Below are 15,152 nucleotides of genomic sequence, written 5' to 3'. Positions count from 1 at the left end.
TGGCCTTGTAGAAGAAACGCATACAAGTATTTATTACAACGATTTCACATGTGTCTTGAAATGAGACAATAACAAAATAGGACGCTTTTGGCCATTGGTTTTTAAAATGGGGGGTCTAAATTCCACAACCAAGAAGACTACAAAGAGATTATGCAAACTCAATTTGATGCTATAGGCTTCAAACATCACTATAGCCTTTTGCGTTATTAAACCACATAAAACTTAGCTTTTAGCAAGCGTCAAGATCACGAAATTGCGGTGGCTTCGGCTCGCCGAGCAGTGTCGTGTTTCCTCCTTCTGGTCCACACATGATCCTCTTCGGATTTTGAGTTCCATGCTGAAACAAAGATTTACATAATGACCCTTATATGACTGGATATGCAATTTCAATAGTACGAGAAGACCATCAGAAAAGTATCCAAATGCAATGGGTTAGTTAAGTGTCTTACCGGTGGCTTTTCTCCTTTCCTCAGCTTTTCAACAATCTCTACGACTTTCTCAGGTGTAACATCTTCCTGTGTATTGTAGCATAAGATATTGTAAATAACATTTTCATCTTGTCATCTTGAGATACAAATGAAAGGAAGATAACGCGGGAGAAACAAAAATGTTATTGACGATTTTGACATACGAAATAGTTATACGTATATCCTTCTGATCCATTGGAATAGTCTGCCACAGTGATCATGGGTGCATTAACACAACATCCCTGTAACAAAATCAAATACATGAGATCTACATTGTCTCCAACAAATCAGCAAAGTAAAGAGGTGATGCGAAATCCATACCATGCATTCCATCTCTCCAACAGAGAATAAACCATCCTTTGTGACTTCTGCAAACAAACAGAAGACCAAAGATTTATATGACTGCATATCACCGTATGATTGTGTATGAAAGGTCGTTTTTCGTTTTTCACTGATGAAAGGTCATTATAGAGCTTTACCACCACGTTTCACTCCCAAATGGTCTAACAAAGCTGATTCAATCTCTCGTGAACCACGGATCATGCAAGGTGTTGTCCCACAAACTAGGAGGTGGTACTTTCCAACCTGTAAGAGAAAATGAAAAATGAGTGTGCAATCTTTGTTTTGACGAGTATAGTAGAACTTGAGTGTGTGAGTAGTAAGAGCTACTTCTTACCTTTGCCCTGTTGAACATTGAATAAAATGTAGCAACCTCATACACACGGATAGGAGCAACCTCTATAACTTTAGCAACCTGTAAGATTCGTTTTATTGTTATGTTGGTCGTAAAATCATATCAACTGATGCTGTATTAAAAAGGAACCAAAGAACTACAGAAATTCAAACAAAAGCGAAAAATGTGAGAAAAAAGTAGATAACTAGAAAGACAAACTCACAATCATTTCATTTGCTAAGAGTAACTCTGAAATTCTTTAAACTAAAACATACCGCATTCATTGCTGAAACAGGGAGCCAGCCTCCATGCTGTTGTTGTGCAAGATCTAGAAGAGGAATAACTGCAGACTGCTTGTAGTTTGATGGATAGTAAGAGAGTATCTCCTTAACCTACAGAGTTTGGACCAAACATTAGAATGCCAAGAATATCTGGATGCATGAGGAAACAGAGTTCACTTTCTGTGCAAGATTACTGCAGCCAGACATAACGGCTGCAGTAAACAGGAACCAAATGCACAAAAATTTCTTAGTATTTTTACTCCACAGAATAATTTCCTGACAGTATTTCTGCCACAATAGTAGTTCATTTGGACCTCTTACTCGGAACATAATGCTTGACTCTCCCTTAAATCAGTTCCTAGATAGCGATTTCAAAGAATTTAAAGGGACTCGAAAGTATTAGAAAAGCGCAGTCTTTGCCGTTTAAGCATACTTTCTACAGAATAATGATGCCTAGCCAGAACTTCAGAAGCCAAAAGACTGTCTTAGTTGGGATTTGTTTTCCTCAACTCCAGAGAGACATTCATAAACTCCTTATGCTCTATATAAAAGGATAATAAGAAGTATCTGAAACGTATTTTCTGGTCTTTGATCTTTAATCAATAGGTTAGTTGCCCTAAAGATTCCAACATTTTCCCGTAAGAAAATAACTTATTTCTACATTTACTGTTCTAAACACAATCCCCCGGATATTAACTAAGGTGACAACAATCTACAGAACGAAACGAGTTCAAATACATACTGGAAAAATTCCCAATTCGTTCAACACGTTGTAAATTTTCTTCATTATCACAGCAAGAAGCGATACATTCACTGACCTTAGATTTGTTTGCCTCTGAAAACTCCCATGGAAGATCGGGTTTGTTATCAGGAGAATCGAGGTGCTACGAGTAATCAAAACAACAACAAAAATCAGATTACCTTATAACGAAAATAGAAAAGCGAAAAAATTAAAGAATAGATCAACGAAAATATCCAACACTCACGTAGTTTAAGGCTGTCGATAAGCTACGAGACGCCTGTAAGATAGAAACGGAACAAAATCAAAGCGAGGATGAGATCGGGAACGCCGGAGAAATCCGAGAGAAGCAGAAAAATCAAGAGGTACCTGCGAGGGTGGTTGGCGGAAAACTTGACGGATCTCGAGAAGACGCTTAGCAGCAAGCCTAGCCAGCATTTTCGAGAACTTAGAGAAAACGAGAGAGGCACGAGGCTTTTTGATCTGAGGAAGAAGAAGAACCAGAGATACCAAGGAGGAGCTAGACTCACTATCATCACCTGGCGCAATATTGACTACAGAGTACTTTGGGCCTGAGTCCACTTCATAATTGGGTATAAATTTGGGTATTTTTTATAAAAGGTCAGACTCATACGGGCCAACATATTTAAGTGTTAAAAGACCCATTTCTCAAAAAAAAAGATGAATTATTTGATATTCGATAATTTTTTTTTCCCACGTGTGAGGAAAGCACCAGACCGGGTGCAGTTTGCAAAGGAGCATGTGGGTACAGTAGAAATGGAAGAATGAAAATCTAGATATAGGTGTTTCTCTTATTGTTTAGTAGATGAACACCGTCAATCTTATGCAGCCATTAGTCATTTTTCCTGGCTTTTTTATGAGATCTTTGTTGGTGAAATTTTTTTAACTCTCGTTAGCTTTTGTCTTCTCTATACCCTATTGGCCTGTTGTGCCTGATTTCTTTTTTTTTTATTTTTTGGCAAATTTTTTTGAAGATTGGTGTTTGTATATGATTTTATGAATCTATAAATCCATCGTCTTTAAGGTGTGGAACTTGTATAATCACATGAAAAAAAGAAGAGGCCCCATTTAGTTTGTCACCGTATCAGTACCAAACTACCAATAAATTATAAGAAAACGAGAAAACATACAACTGCAATACCTATCAAACTTGATTTAATGTAGGAGGTTTGTTGACAAAGAAAAAAGGATAGAAAAGTATGGATAATTACGAAATTCAAACCGGCCTATGTATATCAGATATGATAGATTTATTGATGTTCAATCTACACAAGTTTATCAATCAAATGCCAAATATGTATAATGTATTTCATTAACACATTGGATTGACAGATCTTTACAACAAAATGTATTTCCAAAGCCAAAAAGTGTAATCACGATACAGGAGCTGTTGGATAGTGCATATATCATCAAGTTCTGCATATTGCAAATACTTATGGATGTGAATTTACACAAAAGGATTCAAGAAACTCAAACGAATGATGAAACATATTTGAAAGCAGAGATTCATTCATTAAGCCCATCTCCATCAATATCCAAGGAACAAAACCCAAAAAGGCAATTTGCATCCCAAGAAACAAAAAAAAAACGCACGACCAAATGTCAAGAAAGAAACAAAAAATTATAAAACAAGGCGATAATTTGGTTTTTTTTTTTTTTTTTTTTAGGGGTAGTAACCAAATGGGATTCCAATATACAAAAGTAGATACTTCGATTCATTACGTTTCTTTCATGAGCCAACCACCTCCATAGTTGTTTTGCACTAAGCCAAGTACCTAAACATGTTAGGATTCTCTTTGTCCCTCTCCAAGTAATCCCTGGTTATTAAATCCTCCATACGCTTCTTGATCGCTTTAATATCAGGCTGCAGAATCACAAAATCCAAGTAAGCCCCAGAAACTCATTCACTAAAAGCATATCTCAATCAATATATAATCCAACTTACCTTGAACATTCGGCTAAGTTGCTCAACGCACTCAGAAACAAGTTGTTGATGTCCCAACACTTTCCTACTCTTCATGATCCTCACTATGGCAGCATCAATAGCATAGCGTCTGTCTTTGTCGACATCTTCAACAACTTTCTTCCTTTCATCAACTGGAGGGAGAGGGATCTGTGTTGCAAACCATACAAAGTTAATATCAGAGAGAGAGAGAGAGAGAGAGAGAGAGAGAGAGAGAGAGAGATTATGAACACATGAAAGTGTGCCCGTGTTTTTGAGTAATAATCTCTCACAGACCTTTATTCTGCGCATTCTATCGGTGAATTTGGCGTTGACTTCAAAAGAATCATTCGGGGAAACAGTCTTTGTGCTTGTATCCTTGAGAAGAATCTTGTACTTGGCACATGACAAGGAATGAAGCAACCGCACTAGATCTTCATTGCTTAGGTTCAGTTGAGCTAGGATATCACTGTAGCTCAATGCATCCGTCGTGTTGTTGAACAGCAGAAGCACAGCCGCCTGGAAGTAAATGATATTAGAAAAAACTGGCATCAGAGACTATTTAAGAGATCGAATATACCACCAGATTTTGAGAAACAAACGATACCTGGTAAGTAGAGACAATTAATTCGATGGGCTTTTGATCGAACTTTCCGTTGATGTGACAAGTTCCTAGTGAATAGATCCAAGTCAGTTTCCTATGTTTCGTTTTCGTTTCATAGAACCCTTTGAAAACTTCAACACACTTGACCTGAAACAAAGAAAACGACGGATTAGATTTACCTGGAGCAAACCTTTTTCCTTTTAAGGTATATATAAATTCAATAGAGATTTACCATTTCACTGGGTAGGTTTATGTCGAATGATTTGTAGCTTGGCCAAAAACCAGTGGTAAGAACAGTGACGGTCAAATCAATCCCTGGGTTTGCAGCTGGGTTGTTGCCTAGATACTCCTCGAAATTGTTTTGGTTTTCTCTCGCCAATGTCAAATCCGTCACCTGTAACCAACAGATTAAATATTCGCAAGCATAAATCGTCAGAGCAGCCACCGCTTTGAGATAATAAGTATAGAGACACTTCAACTAACCATGCCCTCCATCTTAGAAGTAAACTGCCCACCACATTGTTGCTTGAGCTTTGTAAGAATACTTCTCTCATGATCATCATTAGCACTGCGATCAAATAAGAGCCTACGGGCCAGCTTCTTCCTGCAAAACAGCCATAAACAAAACAACATGCAAATTGTTATTCCAATTTTCGTCATTCCAGTACTATATTCTTGGGAAGAAATCTTAACAAAGAGCTAACATAAACAAAATATTAACAGAAAAACAAAGGTTACGAGCAAAAAAGCCAAATCCAATGATTAAAAAAAAATGGAGTTGGAGATAAACCTGTAAAACTCGGCAAAAAGATCCTTGTCACTTATATAAGCAAGCAATTTGACCACCTGTAACAACATTATAAAATTCAGCACCGATCCCCGTAGAATTGAAAAGCGATTTGAGCAAAAACCGTTTGACCAAAAGACCTTCTCAAGCGTATCTTCAATAGCTTCATCACTCAGCTTTTCACTTCCTCCCTTCTTGAGGATATTATCGCAAAATGTTGCAAGCAATTCCGCACTTGAACTTCCAGCGACGGTTTTGTTACAGAAGATCTCAAAGGCCTCTTTCAAAGCCTACAATAGGTTTCAGAAACCTTGAGTTAATAGCAAAATTATATGCATGCATAAGATAGACGAATGAGAGAAAGCACATCAAACCTTGTGGAAGAGGGTATGGTTCTGGAAACACTCATTGACATAGACCATGTACTTATCATGTAGTTCAATAACTTTTCTGATAAGAACCTGAAAGCAAAAAAAAAGTGAATTGCTAAGTTCCACAACATATTACTTGTATAATCAGTTGATACGGTTTTTACCTGCTCCTGCACGCTACCAGTATTTGCGGCCTGTGGAATAAAAATATATCTTAGCAATCACAGGCGAGGCAGACAAAACGCAATTTTTTTCTGAATCAAAAAAGTAAAAAACAATATGAACCTGATTAGTTGCCGTGTCTTCAGCCTGTTGGACAAGTGCGTTACCCTCTGCTGTGACATGCTGTAAACAAGTTACAAGTTGCAGTTAATGTTGAACAGTAATTAAGAGAGTCAAAGTAGATCGGGAAGAAAAGACTATTCCCCTGCTAACCATAAAGAAAATGATTAAGATAGGTAAGAAACCTGCTTAAATATGTTTGCAACAGGTTCCAAACCTCGCACAATTTTATGATATAGCCTGTACATCCTGGAGAGATCATCAACCTGAGAGTTTACAAATACTCCATCAAAGACAGAAACAAATAGAACAACTAATTAACAGTAAAAACAAAGAAAACGTCGCTCCACCTTGTCATCTCTCAGCAAAGCACGGCACCCTGAGTGCTCTTTTTCTAGAAGCTGACTTGCAAACACTACCAACAACTCATGTTGTACTTTCTGCATACAAATGATAAATACAGGAGTCAAATACATATAAAACTTTATAATGATAATACACTTGTCTGTAAAACCAGAGCCTGTAAGAATTTTCTATTCAAAATACAGATGATCTCATGGCTCGTTTAAGTTGATGCATAATGACATAATGCTGTGCATACTGTATCATAACTAACCTCAACCAGCTTTTGCTCACTGCTTGAGTGAAGGTAGTGAGCCACTCTCTCCCTCTCCTTCTTTAGACATTCTTCAGACTGTAATATAAGAGAACAAGAGTTACCAAATACATTTTACTAATGTGAAATGAAAACAAAATCTAGAAACTGATAACACGTGACTTGCCTTCAGCATGTAATCAGGGCAAGAATCTTCCTGGATCCAGCTTGCTGCTTTGCGAGAATAGTAAGATGCTGTATCGTCAAGCATGAAGCTTTCAAAATCTTCTTCGTATCTTTCCATCTGTCCCATTCCAATCTCTACATAGATATCTAATACGTTTTTCAGTAGCGCCCTATCAATCTGCTCTCCCTCCCGCTCTTTATCAATCTGCCATCAAAAAGGGTCATGTTAGATCTTGAATAAGGCAAAAATAAGAGTTGGGAATAAATGCACATTATAGATTCATACTTACAAGTGCTATTACAGCTAATTTGACTTTGGAGTGCAGCTCACTATAAACCTGAAGTAGCAAAATCAAGTATGAGTTACAAAATTTTTGAAGCAATGGAAAGCAATAAATGACAAGAACGAGTGCCAAACCAGGTCTCGGAAGCATGTCAAGCCAACTTCATTGAGTGGTGGAAGTGATCTCCGAGCAATGAAGTAACGGTCGAGATAGTAGAAGAAGCGGGATAGCCATCTGACCATAACTTTATGGTTAGACCACCTTTTCACAAGCTCTCGCAGCATATATTCATCATGCTTCTCCCTTAAAGCAGGCAAAACCTACGCACAGAAAAGAAGAATGCAAATAATCAAACTCTTTGATCAACTTTAGACTCGAAAGGTCACCAGACTTACAGGCATATAAAACCATAACAAAAGTAAAACCGTAATACTCAGAGAATGAGTAAAGGTAGTACAAAATTCGAGAGGAGTTTATAAAATAGAAACTATATATCACTAATACTCACAGTTGAGTTAATGTATTCCTCAAATGCTTCACGATACTTGTCATAAAGCTGCTGTGAGTAATCATGAGGCGGTTTCTGAGTGCACATGTTGTAGATAGTCCTGAGAATGTCCACAACGGTCCATACCAGTTACAAACAAGCAAACTGCTACAAGGTAAATAAACAAGTAGAAAACCTACGTATAAAGCATCATGTATTGCTCAGAGTCAAATGCCGGCTCAGGCAGACCTTCCAGAATCCGTTTCAGCTTAGTAATACCAGTCTGCATATAGTCCCATCCTTGCTCCAAGTCAATTGTCTTGCGCTCCATGTCGAAAGATGGATTCTAAAACTCTCCTGAACCTAAGCCTACGCAATAACAAGGGCACAACCAAAATTCAGGGCAACATTAACAAAACCAAAGAATGAAATGATAGAGACGAGATGAACAACGACATCGTTAATCATCCGAGGTTATAATAACATCCACATTATCGAATTCCAAAATGGTTTTATCTCCCAACACAAAACCCAGACTATCAAATGGTGATAAAAAAAAAAAGGAAAACGAAGCATGTGCGGCAATAGATACACTCGGAAAACAACAATCCATGAGATTAATCACGAAATCAGAAGTACCAATGCAATCAAGATAGACCGTCGTAACCCTAACAATCCCGATCCCCCACACAGACGAAAAAATCACGTCGATAACCGAGGAATCAACAAAATGAATCAAAATCCATAGTAAAACGGAACAAAACAAGCGTGAAATCGAGACAAGTAGTGATAACGCGAGATCTTAAACCCTAATCAGAAAAAGTCGTTCGAAGACCTTGACGATTGGCGATTCTCAATTGAAAAGGATCGGGAGAGCTTATGCGATCAAGAGATATGCGAGAGAAAATCAAAACCCTAACAATCGTTCAGAAAAGCTTAAAAAGAGAGAAATAAAGCGAGACCTTAAAGAGGGCGGTGAACGAAATACAAGAGATATCTCAGGAAACAAACTCCTTCTCTTCTTATTTATTTAGCCAAAATATATTTAATTTCTTACCTTTTTAATTTTTTTTTGGTGCTAATTTATTACCCTTTTAAAATTTATTTATGTTTTCATTATACAGTTGCAGATCTACAACAAAACGCTGTGTTTTAGGGTTAGAGCTTAAAACGATGCGTTTTGGGATTTTTCTTCGTATTGCCAAATGCCAACCTTTTCTAACATTATTTACTTTTATGCCCCCCTGCCCATCTTTACTCGTTTATGCTTTACGAGGAACCCAAACCCTAACCCGATTCGACTTGCCAAATCCGAAATTAGGTAACATGTTCATTGAATTTCTCGTCTCAGCTGTCGCTTCACCTTCGATTCACTGAGTCTCCGCACAGACGGATTTCCCTGATGCACATTTTGAATTCCGTTTGCGTATTGGTCTTCGAGTTTTCCGTCGGCGGCCATGGACGACGCGTTCAAGGAGGAGATAGAAATAGGGAGCTCGGTGGAGTCGTTAATGGAGCTGCTGGATTCGCAGAAGGAGCTTTTCCACAGCCAGATCGATCAGCTCCAAGATGTCGTCGTTACGCAATGCAAACTCACCGGCGTTAACCCCCTCGCGCAAGAAATGGTGGGTTATCATTTTATTGTGTTTTTAGCATCGAAAGTTCGTCTTTTTTTTGTCCGTGATATGGGCAAGACTCAGAAGGATTAGCCTATTCGGATTTTGGTATAAATTCTGTAGCTCCAGCACTCCATTTCTGCTTTGAACTGGTTAATTTCGACGACTTCAAAATTATACTATGGAGTCCATATCTCAATGTGGGTTCGTCCTGTAATGGTGGTGGTTCAAATGTTTATATGATGAAGGATATTTGGTTCTTCTGTCATTTCTCCCTTCAAGTAATCATTGTTATCTTCTCTATTAGAGACACTGATCTGTTTTGTTTTCATTTTTGCAGGCTGCTGGTGCTTTGTCCATTAAAATTGGTGAGTCTTGTTAGGAATTATGCCATCTTTTGGCATTTTTGTGCGTATAACTGGCTATGTACATATGGACTGATTTAGTTCCTCTTAGTTTCTTTCAAGCACTTTTTTTTTGGTTTGATTAGTAATTCTAGTATTGGTATACTAAATTTGTCACTGCTATCTCTTTCATGATTTCATCTCTTTTTCTCTTTGTCTGAAAGGTATTGCACAGATAGTGTTTAAATTCATTGTTGTTCCCTATGTTCTTTAGAATAAGCACACCTAACTGTTGCTTGCTTGATGCCTCATAACTGATGAATTTGTAAATATTTCAGGAAAGCGGCCAAGAGACTTGTTGAATCCAAAGGCTGTTAAGTATCTGCAAGCAGTTTTCGCAATTAAAGATGCTATTAGTAAAAAGGAATCTCGGGAGATAAGTGCTCTATTTGGTATCACAGTCGCCCAGGTATTGTTCTGCTTCTTGATGACTTCTTTGTTTGGCAATGCTTTTATAATCCGGCATGTTGAGCTCCTCATGAGATTTCGGTGGTATCTCTTTTAATTTTTTAATGGCAGGTTCGAGACTTTTTTGTTACTCAAAAGACAAGAGTAAGGAAACAGGTGCGGCTTTCAAGGGAGAAGGTGATCATGTCCAGTACAAATGATGCTTTACAAGATAATGGTGTTCCGGAAAACAATACTAGAACTCACGTTGATCCCGTTCCCTTGAACTCTACGTATCCAGAGGCATCATCTATAAGTTGTGGTGAAGGTGAAACAGTGGCACTTATGCCACCGGATGATATTCCACCTGACCTCAGTGATTCAGAAAAATACTTTGTTGAGAACATATTTTCTCTGTTGCGTAAAGAAGAAACATTTTCAGGCCAGGTGAAATTAATGGAGTGGATCATGCAGATACAAGATTCTTCTGCGCTGATCTGGTACGAATTGAGGATTTTCTTTCCCTCAATGTTGTTATTTTATTTTATTGTTTTGATATTCCCGTCTTGACCGTCATCTTCTATGTGTGCACAGGTTTTTATCTAAAGGAGGGGTTTTGATACTTACAACATGGTTAAGTCAAGCTGCTATTGAAGAGCAAACTAGTGTCTTACTTCTTATCCTGAAGGTACACGATTAATTTACTTGCAACTGGATTGCTGTTAAAATCTTCAAACTGTTGTATTTTATAGTTGATATTTGGAACGCAGGTTCTTTGTCATTTGCCTCTCCACAAAGCATCTCCTGAAAATATGTCAGCCATATTGCAAAGCGTCAATGGACTTCGTTTCTATAGGATACCAGGTGTTATTTCCTTTAAAACTTAAATGCTGTGTAGCCTTCATTAGTGTCCTAGTTCGTGTTGTGAGTTCTTCGATTTCATTATCTGATTTGAAGATCAGGCATATCAAACAGGGCAAAAGGATTGTTATCAAGATGGACCAAATTATTTGCGAAAATCCAAGCTATGAAGAAACAAAAATGTAACAGTTCGCAAATTGATTCGCAGAGTCAAATGCTTCTGAAACAGAGGCAAGTTGTGGTTTATTTGTTGACTATATACATTTTGCTTACCTCTCATTTGGTTTTTTAGTGACGTTTTTCTCATAGAATTTTGTCTTGTTTTGCAGTATTGCTGAAATAATGGGTGATAATAGCAATCCTGTAAGTGGGGGCCATAATCTATTTCTATTATGTCAACCACATCAGTTCTATAAATCCTTTTTTTGTGTTGTAACAGGAAGATATTCTTAGTCTCTCAAACGGAAGGTCAGAGAATGTCAGGTATCAGTAATTGCTATCTTCCATTTAGCACAGGTTCCCGTTTGTTAATTAAGTGGTTTCATTATTATTGGTTATCTTTTGGTTCAGGAATTTGAAATCGTCACAGGGTCCAAAACTGTTGCTTACTTCTGCAGATGATTCCACCAAGAAACATATGCTTGGTTCAACTCCATCATGTATCCTTGTGTTTGAGCTCTTTTATTGACGCACCAAATGGTTGTATTTTGTCAAAAAGTTAGCAAAGTCAGCTTCCTTAGCTTGCAGCAGATAACAAAGAACGCAGGAAAGTTCAGATGGTGGAGCAACCAGGGCAAAAAGCTGCCGGAAGGAGTCCTCAGACAGTTAGAATAGGAACTTCAAGTCGGAGCCGCCCTATGTCGGCCGATGATATTCAGAAAGCAAAGATGCGTGCTCTTTATATGCATGGCAAGAATAGTAAAAAGGATCCTTTGCCAAGTGCGATTGGTGATTCGAGAACCGTTGTTCCTGAGAAGCCATTGGCACTAGAGTCAGCCAAGGATTCTCCACTTAGTCAGTGCACTGAAGCTAAGGCGGAAGACACACCTGAACCTTCTGCTGTTCAGCCTGTAAATTCACCAGCCGTAAATGTCCCAGTACAAGCTGATGAATTTAGAAAACCTTCAACACCTCCTAAAAGCATTTCAAGTAAGGTGGGAGTCCTGTTGAAAATGAGTCCACAAACTATCCTAAAGAATTGCAAGAGAAAACAGATTGATTGGCATGTACCACCAGGTATACAATTCTTTGACTTTCCCATCTCATTGACCACTTAGGGAATAGCTGAAAGTGACTTTTCAGGGATGTTACAATAGTTCACTTATCTTTTGGTGGCTATTCAGGCCTCATTCTCATGCCTAGTTTTCTGCAGGAATGGAACTTGACGAAGTCTGGCGAGTTGCTGCTGGTGGTAATAGCAAGGAGGCTGATGTTCAGAAAAACCGAAACCGGCGAGAAAAAGAAACAACATATCAGTCTCTTCAAGCTATACCGTTGAATCCTAAGGAACCATGGGATAGGGAAATGGACTTTGATGACAGTTTGACACCTGAAATTCCGACTCAACAGCCACCGGAAGAAAGTATAACAGAACCACAGGATTCACTTGATGAACGGAGAACTGCTGCTGGTGCTGCCACAACCTCTTCATCTCGAAGTAGTTCCATGGAACCTGATTTTGAATTATTAGCCGCGTTACTTAAGAACCCGGATCTTCTATATGCGCTGACTTCTGGTAAGCCCGGTAGTTTAGCCGGCCAAGATATGGTAAAACTGCTTGATGTGATTAAAAATGGTGCTCCAAATTCAAGCTGTAGCTCAAATTACAAGGTTGAAGAAAAGGTTGAAGTTTCCCTTCCATCTCCCACTCCATCAACGAATCCTGGAATGGTGCGTTTTTTCGAAATCTGTGATGCATCCCCAACGTTCGCCGAGATATCTTGAACCCTAATAATAATACAGCTAAATGGAATCACATGATAATTACTGATTTGAAAACATGACACACATAGATAATAGAGAAAAAACTACAGAGATACGAGCTATAGCTAGCTATCACAATAGTGGAATATGAAAATGTGATTCTTCAGCAGTTGGATCTAACCTAAGGAGCACAACGCCTTATTAGAAGACCTTAGTGTTCACTGATTTCTTATTCTATATCTTAAGTGAGTGCTTTTGTTCCATTTTTTTGCAGAGCGGATGGGGACAAGAAGTTATTCGGAATCCCTTTTCAAGGCAAAACCAAGTTGGTGCAGCAGTTGCTAGATTGAGTACTCAGCTTCCTGTTGCTTCAATGCAATGGCAATCATCAAACGAACAGTTGATCACTCGACATGCTCCATCAGCTTATAACTCACTCACATTGCCTCACACAGAAAGACAACAACTACATCAACAACAATCTATGCAACCTAGACTTCATCAGAGTCAACATCTTCAACAACAACAACAACAACCAATCTCAACAACCTCGTACGCGGTTAGGGAATCAATAGGACAAATGGGCACAGCTAATTCTGTTTCGTGGAGGTCCCAGCAGAGTCAGAATAGTTACTACCCACATCGAGCAAACGGGATTGGATCGGCTTCTTCTTACCAAGGGAATGAACAGCCGTACATTTGTAGTAGTAGTAATCCAGGATTTGAATCATGGAGTCCTGATCATAGCCCAACTAGGAACCATCCTAACATGAGGGGACAACAACAACCGACAAGAAAATATGATTCTTCTTCTCATCCTTATTGGAACCAAAACAAAAGATGGCGTTAAAACATATATGAGACTTTAGTTCTTTTGATACCCAATACTTGTTTCTCACGGTTCAGTTAGCATATTACTGTTTGTAGACACATTTTTATTAATATCTCACAAAAGATACATTAGAGATGATAAAACTAAAGAAGTAATGATGATCAAAGTCAATTTCAATACTGTATCAATTAGCTTCACTTGATGAGATTACAGTTTTCGTATGTATTTGTTTCTGGAAATTTTGTGAAGTTTGCAGTTATGGAAATTTCCATCCCAATTTCTAAAAGAAAATTTTCGTTCAAATCGATAGATCAAAATGATCTGTACCATGGATTAGATTGTTATGAATTTGACGGTATATATTTCTTGTGAAGATGCACACAAGTTTTATTGATTTCCAAAAGATAAGTCAAACTTAATTATGATCCCATTCACTTGGGTTATGGTTTGTTCATTCGTTACAGAATGAAGTCTCCAATTTTTTTATGGTAATTCTTATTTGATTGTTCTGGTTTACAGTCTTTTAAGTAAATCGTAACAACAACTGCCTATGTCCATTAATGTCCCTAATCTTAACAATTAAGAAGATACACAAAAAGTGTCTTGGATCCATTTATGTTCCTATTCTTAACATTTAGAAAAAAAACCGGAAAAAAAGATCAAGAAGAAAACAGATTAACGAAGGAGATAGATGAGAGCCATATGATCAGATAATTGTAGTCTGTATTTTGGTCGACACAATAAATTAATATATCCGCTAAGTGTAATCATCATTCCATTGGCTCATTCTCATCATGCTCGAAGACACAAAAAGAAAAATCATTCTGGAAAAATAAAATTTGACTCGAGAAAACTAAATTGTGAAAAAACCAACAAAAATAACATTATCAATCGAAGGCTCAGAAGGATCCATTGGTAAAATTTCTAATCAGAGAATTCCTCATAAAATAGGTAGATTTTCATCATCACTGCCTTCAACTCTAAAACCTAATTACGCAAAAATCAAAAAGAAAACGATTTCAAATTTGAAAATCATTGAAAATAACCAAAGGGAGAAAAAAAAAAAAAGATGAAAGCTTGAAACAAGAATCATAAGAACTGATGGTACGTGGCGGATTGATCGTTGAATTGAAAGAAAAGGTGTTGCAGGCGGCAATATATAAGACGATGGAGGTAGCTAGGGTTTACGTTTGGAGAAGAGTCGGCTCGGACCCGTTAACCCGAGGCCTTTCAAATCTTGGATATGGGCCTTCTGAATTGTATCTTCAAAGTTGACCCATTAAAGAATTGACCCGTAATATTCGACCCGAAGATTATTCACTGTCATTTATGATGCCACGTGGCTAGTAATCGGTAAGTGAAAGACCGAGACAGAAAGTAAAAAATAAAACTGGAGAAAAGCTCAGAGAA

General features: G+C 37.9%; 3 protein-coding genes and 2 non-coding genes across 6 annotated transcripts; 1 reads left to right on the top strand and 4 right to left on the bottom strand.

Moving 5' to 3' along the window:
* Window positions 1-29: 29 nt before the first annotated feature.
* On the bottom strand, window positions 30-2,697 carry LOC18015208 (NADH dehydrogenase [ubiquinone] flavoprotein 2, mitochondrial). The gene is made up of 10 exons (XM_006396407.2): window positions 2,530-2,697; window positions 2,408-2,440; window positions 2,240-2,305; window positions 1,416-1,532; window positions 1,144-1,221; window positions 947-1,052; window positions 789-835; window positions 632-709; window positions 450-515; window positions 30-337 (listed from the first exon to the last, which is right to left on the bottom strand). Exons 1-10 carry the CDS (start codon window positions 2,596-2,598, stop codon window positions 230-232), a joined length of 768 nt encoding a protein of 255 aa, XP_006396470.1. The 5' UTR covers window positions 2,599-2,697; the 3' UTR covers window positions 30-229.
* A 966-nt stretch (window positions 2,698-3,663) lies between these two features.
* On the bottom strand, window positions 3,664-8,747 carry LOC18014242 (cullin-1). 2 transcript variants are annotated; one of them, XM_006396405.2, is made up of 20 exons: window positions 8,682-8,747; window positions 7,920-8,088; window positions 7,741-7,840; window positions 7,367-7,552; window positions 7,239-7,286; window positions 6,950-7,153; window positions 6,784-6,861; window positions 6,518-6,607; window positions 6,353-6,433; window positions 6,171-6,230; window positions 6,050-6,079; window positions 5,889-5,975; window positions 5,655-5,804; window positions 5,518-5,573; window positions 5,211-5,331; window positions 4,960-5,121; window positions 4,731-4,874; window positions 4,421-4,642; window positions 4,127-4,294; window positions 3,664-4,045 (listed from the first exon to the last, which is right to left on the bottom strand). In XM_006396405.2, exons 2-20 carry the CDS (start codon window positions 8,048-8,050, stop codon window positions 3,944-3,946), a joined length of 2,220 nt encoding a protein of 739 aa, XP_006396468.1. In that variant the 5' UTR covers window positions 8,051-8,088; window positions 8,682-8,747; the 3' UTR covers window positions 3,664-3,943. The 2 variants fall into 2 exon arrangements, with proteins under 2 accessions (XP_006396468.1, XP_006396469.1); XM_006396406.2 differs by lacking the exon at window positions 8,682-8,747 and adding an exon at window positions 8,555-8,675.
* A 217-nt stretch (window positions 8,748-8,964) lies between these two features.
* Window positions 8,965-13,899, top strand: LOC18015076 (homeobox protein LUMINIDEPENDENS). The gene is made up of 13 exons (XM_006396404.2): window positions 8,965-9,344; window positions 9,676-9,703; window positions 10,018-10,148; window positions 10,259-10,626; window positions 10,721-10,814; window positions 10,897-10,990; window positions 11,089-11,218; window positions 11,317-11,350; window positions 11,427-11,470; window positions 11,558-11,646; window positions 11,738-12,223; window positions 12,360-12,877; window positions 13,185-13,899. The coding sequence occupies exons 1-13, from the start codon at window positions 9,177-9,179 to the stop codon at window positions 13,758-13,760; spliced, it is 2,760 nt and encodes a 919-aa protein (XP_006396467.1). The 5' UTR covers window positions 8,965-9,176; the 3' UTR covers window positions 13,761-13,899.
* A 543-nt stretch (window positions 13,900-14,442) lies between these two features.
* On the bottom strand, window positions 14,443-14,523 carry LOC112085912. Its single transcript, XR_002899190.1, has one exon. It is a non-coding gene; the product is annotated as a small nucleolar RNA Z155 (small nucleolar RNA).
* Window positions 14,524-14,634: 111 nt separating this feature from the next.
* LOC112085909 lies at window positions 14,635-14,720 on the bottom strand. The gene has a single exon (XR_002899187.1). It is a non-coding gene; the product is annotated as a small nucleolar RNA R41 (small nucleolar RNA).
* Window positions 14,721-15,152: the final 432 nt, after the last annotated feature.

The sequence above is a fragment of the Eutrema salsugineum genome, unplaced genomic scaffold (genome assembly GCF_000478725.1).
Source record: "Eutrema salsugineum unplaced genomic scaffold, Eutsalg1_0 scaffold_3, whole genome shotgun sequence".
Lineage (NCBI taxonomy): Eukaryota > Viridiplantae > Streptophyta > Magnoliopsida > Brassicales > Brassicaceae > Eutrema > Eutrema salsugineum.
This window is presented reverse-complemented; position numbering and strand designations above follow the sequence as displayed.

Coding starts and splice junctions, on each gene's coding strand:
- LOC18014242 (XM_006396405.2), bottom strand. CDS start 8,050: ATGGAGCGCAAGACAATTGACTTGGAGCAAGGATGGGACTATATGCAG. Junction 7,553..7,740: donor AGGAATACATTAACTCAACT/GTGAGTATTAGT, acceptor TTCTGTGCGTAG/GTTTTGCCTGCTTTAAGGGA. Junction 6,231..6,352: donor TTGCAAACATATTTAAGCAG/GTTTCTTACCTA, acceptor ACTTGTTTACAG/CATGTCACAGCAGAGGGTAA.
- LOC18015076 (XM_006396404.2), top strand. CDS start 9,177: ATGGACGACGCGTTCAAGGAGGAGATAGAAATAGGGAGCTCGGTGGAG. Junction 10,815..10,896: donor TCTTACTTCTTATCCTGAAG/GTACACGATTAA, acceptor TTTGGAACGCAG/GTTCTTTGTCATTTGCCTCT. Junction 12,224..12,359: donor TGATTGGCATGTACCACCAG/GTATACAATTCT, acceptor AGTTTTCTGCAG/GAATGGAACTTGACGAAGTC.
- LOC18015208 (XM_006396407.2), bottom strand. CDS start 2,598: ATGCTGGCTAGGCTTGCTGCTAAGCGTCTTCTCGAGATCCGTCAAGTT. Junction 710..788: donor TTGGAGAGATGGAATGCATG/GTATGGATTTCG, acceptor ATTTTGTTACAG/GGATGTTGTGTTAATGCACC. Junction 516..631: donor GATATACGTATAACTATTTC/GTATGTCAAAAT, acceptor TACAATACACAG/GAAGATGTTACACCTGAGAA.